Source organism: Apis cerana, linkage group LG13 (genome assembly GCF_029169275.1).
Source record: "Apis cerana isolate GH-2021 linkage group LG13, AcerK_1.0, whole genome shotgun sequence".
In the NCBI taxonomy this organism is placed as follows: Eukaryota; Metazoa; Arthropoda; class Insecta; order Hymenoptera; family Apidae; genus Apis; species Apis cerana.
In genome coordinates, this window is record NC_083864.1 from 1,100,419 (window position 1) to 1,112,534 (window position 12,116).

A 12,116-nucleotide genomic window follows, 5' to 3' on the forward strand; every position below is an offset into this window, starting at 1 on the left:
CTGATGCGAACTCTATCGTTTCTGAATTTTATCTGATCTGAAAAACCGTTATGGACCTTGATTTTTCCTTCAAGCATCACTTTTCGTGAAAATCCAAGCTAAGAGGGAATTAGAAGAACCAATGATCGCGTTGGAGGGCGGTTTCGAGGGATGGATCCTCGCAGACTCATGTGGGAGACATGCGCGATAATCCATCGCAAGATATTAAATGCGCAAGCGCGACTTGTGAAGTGACCATTGTGGCTATTTTTTATTGAGAATCTGAAAGGAGAACTAATTGTAAATTATTATTGAACGATAATAATGGGAGAAGTTTTTATGTGAGCAACTTCTCCGAATAAAATGATCGGTAAATCTCGGTAAATGAGGGTATATATATATATATATATATATAAATATATATAATAAATAAAAAACTCTTGGCAGTTATTATCAAAATTTATTTTTGTTAATGAAGACTGCTAATTTTGTTGATATAGATTATTCGAATAATTCATATGTTATACAGCAGAATATGTGACGTATTGCTGTATTTTGTTCCGCGACAATTTGAAAGAAAATTTCTAAATTTCATTATTATATGATGTAATATATATATTACAGTCTTTTTCTAATACAATAATAAGCTAATCTATATTACATTGAAACAGATAGAAATAGAGGAAACGAAGAGAATTTGATATATTATCTTTATTAGAATTTTTTATTTTTAACATAATCATCGAATTTTCTTATAAAATAAATTAAAAACATCATACAGAGATACAATAAGCAATTTTAAATAATATCCGTCAGATAATTTGAAAACATATACGTAATATGGATTATTCTTCATTATAATAAAATTATTCAAAAAATTGTTTGAAACATAATAATAGTTACAATACGTACATCATATGATAAAATGATAAACGAAATAAAATCTTATTATGAAAAAGCAAAAACTACTGTATTTTTTCAAAATTATTTAATCTCTCGTCGAGAAATATCAATTTATCAATTTTTATATCATTTGTTCATTGTTTGTAATATTGTTATTGAAAAATCGGAAAATTTTCTATATGCGAACATCATATGTATCTAATTCTATCATTTCTGTAATTTCCTTGTGCGATTGTGAATATTTCAATATGTATATTATATATTTTATAATGATAATATTTTGTATGATAGTATATAATATATTTTGTAATGTAGATTGACAGTGACATTAGTTTTCGAGTCCAAAACATTCTGAGATTTATTAATTTTAGTAAATATACATTTGTTATTCATTAAATAGTTCTTTTATTAATTTTCCAAATGGAGATTGTATATGTATATATTATATAAACATTTAATGTATAATAAAGATTATTTTACTTACATGTGGACCAAAGTTACAAATCTATTCAAATTTCTGTTTTAAAATAGTAAAAATTAGAAAAATTGTCCATAACTGATACAAGTAAAATTATGCAATTCGTGTTCCTTTTCAGAAGAACTGTAAGAGAAGAACTGTAACTGTCATTACCAAAAATTTCTTGAGTGTCATTCAAATCTCATCATCAACAAATCTATGATTATCTACACATTTGTGCATAATAAAAATAAAATATTTATACATATGAATAAGTAATAATGATTAGTCCACTCTTAGAAAAAAAATATGATAAAGTAACTAAAAATAGGAGTCAATGGCTCTTCAAAGAAGAAAGGAAAGTGGCTAATTTAACTTAAATGGCTGGAGGCGAAAACAAAACAATCCTGTTCTAGGGAATATGATATATCTATATATAATACTGTAACACGTTTTTGCTTTGTCCAATTAAAAAACAACTGGAATATGATTCTAGATCAAATCAGCATTCAATATATTTTTTATTTTAATATAAATTTTTATATGTTACTAACAAGATTCGAAACAATTTCATTTATCATAATTGTGTAATATTCATATCATATGATGGGTTTATAATCTTGAAAATTATTCTAATAAGTTTATAATCTTGAAAATTATTCTTGTATTCTATTAAAATTGAAAATCCAATGCTTCAAAATTTTCCAAATTTCAAATCATGAATAATATAAATAATATAATAACATGAATCCTTAATCAATTGCATTCACAAACTTGTAATAAATATATTTGAAAATTTATAACAATTTTTTCTGTGTTTATATTAATTTCATTCATTTTTATTCAACATCTCTTATTATCTACAATTTAAATAAATTATGTATAGATACAAAATAAATAGATAAAAATCAGTTTAATATAATTATATCTTATTATAAAGTTATATTGTCCAGATTCTAAAGACAATCGCTTCTTCTTGTCACTTTTTTAGTATACAATATTTCCTTTTCTTCGATCTTTATTGCTTCTAATATTCTAATATAATATCAATTATCATCAAACACGAGGTATTCTCTTGCAATTAATAATCATATAACTTCATTTCGCTAGTATTAATTGACATTACATTATTATTATTATTTAAACGTAATCATAAATAAACAAATAATATTTGCGTGAATCATTTTTATATTTATTATAAAATCAATATATATAATAGATTAGCTAATATCTAAAAACTAATATCTTTTATTTCAGTGATTAAATGCTTTCAACACCATGATAGGAACAACAAAAAGAATTACTTATTTATTTCATTATTAAATTTAATGAAAATAGAATGTATGATAATATTATTTATTTATAAGTGTTTCTGCTCGTTTTATAAATTTATCAAATAATTTGAATTTTATTTTCAACAGTTCCAACATTTTTAACAGTTTAGCAGCAATTTACAGTTTTCCTAATGTTGTCCTTGTATCTTTACTAGCAATCGAAACGCAAATGTAACAGCGACCGCCTTCACAAGTCACGCTTGCGCACTAAATGCCGCGATGAATCACCATGGAAACTATCGGAAAGACTTAACCCTCATGCTCTGCGACGCGACTCTGCCCATCCTTCGGAACCGCCCTCCAACGCGACTATTGATTCTTCTAATCTCCTGTTAGTTTGTTGAAAATAATGATCGAAGGAAAAACTAAATTTTCTAAATTAGATAAAATTTAACAACGATGCAATTCACATCAATCAATTGTATCGTTTAGAATCAAATCATTTCAATCAGTATTACAGTCAGTTATATAATAAGTTAAAGTAAATAGTTAAAGTAAATTATCATTTGTTCATTTCAAGTTTATAATACAAATAATTATACAGTTTTACAGTTAATCGTGGATCTTTCGAATAATACTATCAGTTCAAGCCCTTCATTTGTATTTATTAAGAATATAGATTTTTATGAGTTATATAATATTCATTTTGTAACATTTTTAATTCTAAATATAATTTTATAATATATATTATTAATATATAATTATTATTTTATATAATTTTTTGTATAATACATTTTACATTAATACATAATATTATTGATAATTAATTATATTTTTAATCACGTGTATTTTGTTAAATTATGTTGAATTTCAAAAAATTTTGTACATACTTTATGTTGTACAAAACAATTGCATAATTGAATAATTTCGTGAAAAATTAAATTAAAAGTAATAAAATTGCTCGTTAATAATTATCTTCTCCAAAAGATAATTTGAAATAATTTTTATCAGTATAATATTCAATATGTAAAAATTATTTTAAGATAATTAGTTTAATTATTGTTTAAAAAAAATCAAACTTTTTTATCGATCTTTTCCAATTTCTCTTTATTACTTGTGTTGAACAAAGTAACAACATGAATATATTTCTATAAGTAAGAAAGAATCGAAATAATCCTGTTCATCGTAATAAATTTTCTTTTTCTCTGAAAAAAAAAGAAAGAAATAAATAAAACAATAAAGAAAAATAAAAAACGACAACATAAATTAGTACAAATAAAAAACTTGAAAAGTTTTCACAAAATCAATATCTACTATGAAGGAAGGAACGAACCGTCTCTGCGCAGACAACACAAAATCGATCGATTGTAATTTACCGCAATCACATTATATTGTTACTATAGAAAAATGACATGAAAATAGAAGAGGGAAAAATGATTGCGTAAATAATATATTAAGCTGAAATATAGTCGAGTTCTTATACGATAATCTGATAAGAAAGATCGATAAATACTATCATATTTATTTTAAGATAACTTTTAAAAATAAAAATAAAAATTATTGGATTATGGCTGTACAATAATTCAGTCTATGTGTGGATTCAGAGATTGACATTCGTTCTGCTAATATAATATTTCATTATTTAACAAAAATTATGATTTTTCTCTGTAATGTGTAATTTCATTATACTCGTATGGTTTTTCGTTAATAATTCGTTAACGAAATTGCGATGAAAATTTTCATAAAGAAAAATATTGTTTGGAATTGTTTCAATAATCATCATTTAAATTTTATTATTATTAAGTTTTAATCGATCTTAAACTTTTGAGATTTGAAAATTTATAACATAATTATGTCAATATACATAATTGGCATAAATCTATAAAATATATTTTTTTAAGTTTTTATTAAAAAAGTTGAAAAAAATGTTCTTCGTTATTTTCTTCGTGAAAAATATTATAAAAATTTATATTTTTCTTATATTACAACATTTTTTTTTACATATTTATGTAGATCTAATTTTTCAAAAAAAAATCAAATCAATTTTAAAAATGTCCAATTTTATAAAAATTATCTTTTATTTAATTTTAAGTATTATGTTTTTAAAAGTATCAATTTAAACTATATTATATATTAACATTTTATAGACCGTAAATTAAAATAAATCTAAATGATGAATTATACAATTCTTTCTTAAGCAATTTTTATTTACAAATATGTCATATTTTTAATTATTGAATACAAAAGATTATTATCTATTATGTTTAATCTTTCATTGAAACAAATTGATTCGAAATTCATAGATCTATTTATTCGGATTATTTTTTCTCTTATTATAAAATTTTTATAAAATTTAATTTTAATTATGCTTCATTCTAATAATTCTAATGACTGCGCTCTTAGAGTAGTTTTCTCCCTTTTCAAGAATCCTCCCTCTAAGAATCAAGAAAGGGGTTCGAGAAGGTGGAGTCATGTCTCGATAATAACCAATCCGGAATCACTTCCCTCCAATGCGCTTGCGTGTGAGATATTGCATGAAGAGGGGATGTATGGATCAATTATCGGTGGACGGTTGCCTAGCGACGAATTTTCCACTCGCCTGAGTATTTGGAATTATCAGGATTCATAATTCTTTGAGTGATCTTATAATAACATGTTGTTATAATAACATGTCTATTATTATAATTAAAAAACTTTTCAATTTTCTAAAAGGATAATTTCTGAACTAACAAATTACAAAAGCCCTATCTATCAATCGCAATATAAACCACTCACTATTTGTCCTGTTATTCGTAAAATCTAATTGTTCTCAAATTGTTCCTCGAATTTCTTAATTGAAAATTTTATCTTTACCGATTAAATCTCTGAATCAAATTTGTAAAATCTATTATTGAGATTCATTTTATCAATGTAAACTTCGAATTGGAACGAGCTAAATCTGAAACTTCAAAAAATTAATGATGATTCGAAATTTCTCGAACTTTTTAACTGATTTTCATTTTAAGGGTACTTATGAAAAGAAACTTTTTTCCGCTTTTGAGAGGCAAATACTCCATTTATATCTTGTATCGCAATTATATAATATAATCCATTGTGAAAAAATATGTCTGTTACAAATTCAACCGAATCTTAAGATCATTCTAAGAATATTAAATTTTTAACAATTGTTTCAGAAAACAAGTATTTGGTGTGATTCAAGTGATGTAATTATAAATACCTTGAGAAATGCAACTTCTTACCGAAAACATTAAACGTTATAGATCTCCTAATTGCGAATCAACTAGGACAACGATTGTTCTTAAATTAATTATCCGTTCATCCTGCCTGTTTCTGATGAGTCGAATATTTATCTTTATTCATTAAACAAGCTAAACTTGAACGATAAGTTTCGAAAATTAATTGACAAGATTTAAGGCCAATTTAACAAAATTTAAAAATTTCTATGCGCATAGAAAAATCACTTCAGCTGATTTCCTTCAGGAATTGATATTAATAAATTCGTATAGAATCACTCAAAACATTTTTAACGAAAAGCAAGACAAAGATTGCTCATTTTTTTTAAATGGAAAATATTATTTGAGTTATCTCCATCGATAATTCAGCGAATGTTGGCGAATAAATAACATAGATAGATTTTACTAACAATATCCGGTCCTTGAAATCAGTTAGAGGAATCAGAACATTATCTTAATATCTGCTGGAAAAGAGAATTAAAACGCAGAAAAACTCAAAATTCTCATAATCTTATAATTGACATCTTTCAAATAGTATATATGCGAGGCATAAAAAGGAAAGATCTATCTTTTCTTGTTTTTAATTACGATGTATTTTGAGAATTAGAAAATGTATCATCCATCGATAAAGTAGTCAATTATCATCCGTTCGAAAATATTATTACTGTTATCATTTTCTTTGTTGAGAAAACATTCAGGGATTGAATGATTCGCATGGCATGAAGTGGTTCAAAATTCAAATTTATAAAAAATAATTGTTTCAATAATGTATAACAAATATATACGTTAAAACAAAATAGTACATAGGCAGAGAACTAATCAATCACTATTTATTAAGAAATTAGTTTAAATTTCAATTTTGTAATAGATATGAAATCTCGAAACATCATTTTTATTTATTAATTTTTTTAAAATCAATTAAAAATTATTCTCTAAAAACGCATTCCACGAGCCACAGATTAGGAATCATGTTATAGATTGATACTTTTGACTATGAAAATATTCAGAGAATAGGAGAAAAAAAATTTAAAAATATAGGAATAGACTCAAATATTTGAAAGGAAGCTTAAATAATTTAAAATCCCAAGTCTTTCAGATTATTCACGTATCTATTTGTTCATGCATTCGATAAAACTTTGGTGTGAAATATACATCGTATATTTCACACCAAATTAAATACATCATCGAGCTCAAAATATATAATTTATTTAATTGTATTATTAATACCAATAAATAATTTATGCAATTGATGATTTATAAATTTCTTCTATCATTTTATATATTATTTTATCACTCTATCCTCTCATTGCCTGTGCGATCATAATAAAACAATTAGAACAGTGTAGTTTAACACAGTTGCTTCACTCTGTTTGTATGAAAAACAGTAATGTTATAAGCAGATTTTTCTATAGATATTCGAAAATATTAAATTCTCAGATGGTTTATTCCTTTACTCATAGCTTTGCTTACATAATATAATAATATATTCGTTGATAGCATATAGCACTCTAGTAGATTTTTAATATAAAGTTTTAAAGTTGGATCTAAAGTTTAAAAATCTCCATTTCGTTAATTTCTTTGCTCACAGGTTATGTTTCAGTAATTCCTCGTAGTCAAAATATGGCTGTATGACAGGCTGAATTTCACTGGTCTATAAAAATTGTATTCCTCTCTCTGAAAACAGAATACAAATATAAGAATGAATGAATGAAACAGAACGATTATTTAAATTTAAATTTTTGTAAGATAAATTTTCATAAGATTAGAAATAACCATTAGTTTTTTCTATTCGAACATAAAAGCAAAATTATTTTAAAGATATGAAAAGAAATACGTACGACTTTCACGATTCCTTGTAACTCATCTAACGATTTATCTCGTGGAATTAAATATTTTAAAAATTGCACACATCGATCGATTATATTTAAAAATATTTGACGTTATATTACATTTTCATCGTTACTTTTCCTTCCTGTAAAATTAAATTAGATTGAATGTTGGTAATTAAAGGAGTTAAAAATAGAAATATCTGCAATTTTAAGAGAATAACAATCTCAATCAGTTTTTTGCAATTAAAAAAATTAAGAATAAAGATAATCGTAAATATAACAATATATGTTTTTTTCACCAATTGCAAATTAATAAATCGTAAATCATAAATTGCTATGTATATTAATTATATAAGTAAGAAAACATAATTTATTAAACAAATTTTATAAAATACATAAAATAATTATTAAAAATCAATAATATTCATTCTGATCATGCAATAATTTCAATTTCAAAACTGATTATACAATAATTATTATTCAAAATAATATTAAACATTGAAGCATTGAAACTTTTTGAAAATAATTGCAATGTACATTAATTAAACAAATTTTATAAAATAATTATGAAGGATATATATAATAAAATAATCATTAAAAATCAATAATATTATTAAATATAAGCATAAACAACATACTTCAGGATGATTCATATGACGATACTGATTCAAAAAACTTTACTATCGAACATGATATTTATACAATGTTTTATTTATAAAAATGTTTATAAAAAATTCCAAGATTGATATAAATTTCAATATTGAATATTACATATATTCCGTTTTTAAATGAATTCGTATTCGCAAAATTTAATTATACAAAAAGTTATCAAATTCACACAGAGTGCAAAAAGACACAAAATATCGGGAATATAACACTTACTTATAATATATGTATAATTCAATAACTGAAAATTTCTACATAAGATCTACTTTTTTTTAATTATATTTATAAAAATATGATTTCACATAAACATCTACAGCCTAATTTTAAGTTTGGATCCTGACGTTTTGAAGAAAATGTTTACAACGTTTTATCATACTAATAAGAAAAAAATATGTCTTTTCTTTTCGAACAATTGTCAAATACTGACTGATTTCTCCAATTGCAATTCTCCAAGTGCGTTATTACGAAATTGAAAGAAAAAAAAATGAGTTTGATTGACAGCTCTACACATGCATGAGAATATATTCTTCCTTAAAATCCTATATATAAATCTGCAAGAAAATTGCAGAAGGAAAATTACTATTCAAATAGTCAAATAAATATTTCCCTTTGAAAAATCGTAATAATTCATGGGTATCGATCGATGCGTATTCCTTCTTGCATGCACGAGTCATAACGCACATCAATTGTTAATGTTTTTTTTTATTCCCCTCTATATTTATCTTTTCCCAGAAAAATGCAAGAGTGCGTGAGAGGGTGGAAAAATCATGAAAATACAATCATAAGTATTACGACCATCGAAGAGAATGGATTTCAATGCTAACGAGTATTATAAAATTATAGGAGTTAGCTATAGTATATTTGGTTTATCCTCGTATAAATACACTCGATTAAAGATACTTCATATTGCTGTCATATATTTAATATTCTCGATCGCTGTATATTTAATAGTACGAAGTGATTTTTCGATTTCTTATTAAAATATATTTATTATATTTCGTGTTACCATTTTTGTTAATTTATATAATTTTTTAATTACAGTTCGCTCCCATTTATACGAATATTTGTACTCAGCATGAAATATTAATATACGATTCCCAACAACTAATCGTGATAATCATAAGTTTTCTATCATATACTCTTTTGCTCGTCCAATGTGTAGACGTAAGTCTTGAATATCTTGGAGTTATCTCTAAATATTTCTTTTTCCTTTTTAATAATTCTTGTCGTAAAGTTCAAGGATTGGTTAAAAAGAGTAGAATTTAATTGGAATGAATTACGGGATTGCGAAGAAGAGTTTAGAATATTTAAATCAAACGCCCTGATTGGAAAACGTATTACATTTATTTATCTTGGTAAGAATTCATCTCAAGTCATTATGAACGTAATATTTGAATTTTTAAATATTTCAGTTGCCGCTTCTATAGTTTTTCTTTCTATTTTCTTGGTGACATATTTTGAGGCTCACGTTATTCATATCGCGATATCTCTTAACAAGTCTCGATCATCTTTCGTTCTGTTCACTACATGTCATTTCTTCGAATTATATAAAAATAATTATTTCGGTATTATTCTTTTAAACTGTTACTACGTTTTTGTTTTATTAGTTTTTTTAAACCGTGATATTCTTTTTATAAATACCGTTGTGCATATATGTGGATTATATAAGATTGCTAGGTAAGTGAAATTTATTTATCGAGTTTATCATACAAGAAATTTAAATATGGTTGAATTTTGTTACTTTTTAGATACCAATTGAAAGAAGCCATTTCTGGAGAGCATAACGTTATTCATAAAAAAATAAGGGAATCAATGAAAACGTATAATTTCATAATAAAGTTAATATCTTCTTTATTTTGCAATATATCTTTCTATACATAGAAAAATATTATATATATCTAATTATATATATATCTTGGAACAAAAATTATAATATTTATTAATATATTAAGCATTTAACATTTATTTTAATAAAAGATATCAACTTTTATTATTTTCTTATAATAACATCTTGACTGACTTTTAATATATAATATTACACGTATATTATTTCAATGAATTTCTATTAATTGAATATGCTTCGTAGGTGGATTAAATACGCGAATGATAAGTTATTATACAATTATCTAGTAAGCTTCGCATTATCCATATTTGCTTTCGCAGCTATAATCTTTAATGTAAATAAAACTAATATCATTAAAATTTAAGTAACCGAATACTGATACTTGTAATTGCTTTTAGGTTTTCAATCGAGACATTCACTTTAATTACATTTATGTTATAAAATTTTACATAATTATAATGTTTTCGTGTTTCATTTTTCTCATCTACTACTTGTCGCAACGTGTTCTCGACGAAACGTTCAAGTTCTTTGATACTCCGTAAGTACGTAAGATGATACTTTATCTTCCAAATTGACATTCGTGTCTTTGCTTATCATGCTTCATATGAAAATTTGTTAATCATGTATTTAAATTATACATATTAACAAAATATACAGAGTTAACAATAGGTAAAATTTTAAATTTATTGATACTTTCAAATTATCGCATTAGACGTTACTAGTCTAGGTATATGCGGCAATTTCGAATTCTTAAAAGTATTGGAAAATCAATAAAATCATCAATCGATTGTGTGATCAATCGTTATTGATTTATTCTATTTTAAATTTCGGGATTACAGCCAATTTTTCGCGATATATTCTATTCGTCATCACATTTAATTATTTATATCTCATCAGAATGATATAAAGTTCTAACAAAAAATCATTTCTTATTACTGAAATTTTTCCAAATTTTTCTTATTAAAAAAATTGTATTAAAAACACATTTTTATATTATTTCATTTATGTATTTCAACATTAATCTCATTTTCTTCTAGGTACAATGGGGATTGGTATGATTTACCTTTACCCATACAAAAATTATTACTTTTTATCATACAAGGAAGAAAAAAACCGATATTATTATCAATTTGTGGAATATTCGTGCCTACGTACGAAATGTTACTTATGGTAAGAAGTCTGTTTTTAATAGAAATTATAATTATTTAAATAACAAGAGGACAATGTTTTATAGCAATACAAATTGACATGGTCCTGCTTCATAATGCTGTACTCTATTCAAAAGTAATGTTAATTATTTGTAGACACACTCTTTTTTAAATCAATTTTAAATATTTAAATCAATTTGAATATCATAATAATAATAATCATAAAATATATCAGTTTTGTCTTTATTTCATTTACAATTTAATGATTTCTTATTCCAATATGAAATTATTGAAAAAGAAATAATAGTCAAAATTCAATATCTATAGTTTATGTCCATTAATATCATATTCTTATTTCTTTCCTTGCATATCTTTATTTATCAATTTCTCTGAAAATTATTTTCATAATAATATTTTGAGAAACACTTTTTCTAATACAAATTGGCAAATATATTTAGATTGACCATCATATAACCATTCATGTATGGATTTAAGTAAAATATTTGTACAAAAATTTATGTATTTTATGGATTTGAATAAAATATAATGCCAATATCTTTGAATTTATTATACCTTATTCATAAATTTTTGTTAAATAAAGAATTACATAATGTGTATATCATTCTGAAATAATTAGTTATTCATTTTTAAAAAAAAAAGGAAGATAAATAATATAAATATCGATGTAAATATGTAGTAGTATTAAAGAATTTTTTGAGAATTTAAACATTTTTTCAACTATTTAACGATCAGAAATAAATTGTTTTAAAATTTATCTTGCTTT

The 12,116-nt window shown here is 24.0% G+C and overlaps 1 protein-coding gene across 1 annotated transcript; it reads left to right on the plus strand.

Moving 5' to 3' along the window:
• The first annotated feature begins 8,441 nt into the window (after nt 1-8,441).
• Nucleotides 8,442-11,758, plus strand: LOC107996980 (uncharacterized). Its single transcript, XM_017055309.3, has 4 exons — nt 8,442-9,505; nt 9,576-10,722; nt 11,222-11,354; nt 11,419-11,758. Exons 2-4 carry the CDS (start codon nt 10,643-10,645, stop codon nt 11,470-11,472), a joined length of 267 nt encoding a protein of 88 aa, XP_016910798.1. The 5' UTR covers nt 8,442-9,505; nt 9,576-10,642; the 3' UTR covers nt 11,473-11,758.
• The last annotated feature ends 358 nt before the right edge of the window (nt 11,759-12,116 follow it).

Coding starts and splice junctions, on each gene's coding strand:
- LOC107996980 (XM_017055309.3), top strand. CDS start 10,643: ATGTTTTCGTGTTTCATTTTTCTCATCTACTACTTGTCGCAACGTGTT. Junction 10,723..11,221: donor TTCAAGTTCTTTGATACTCC/GTAAGTACGTAA, acceptor ATTTTCTTCTAG/GTACAATGGGGATTGGTATG. Junction 11,355..11,418: donor CGTACGAAATGTTACTTATG/GTAAGAAGTCTG, acceptor AATGTTTTATAG/CAATACAAATTGACATGGTC.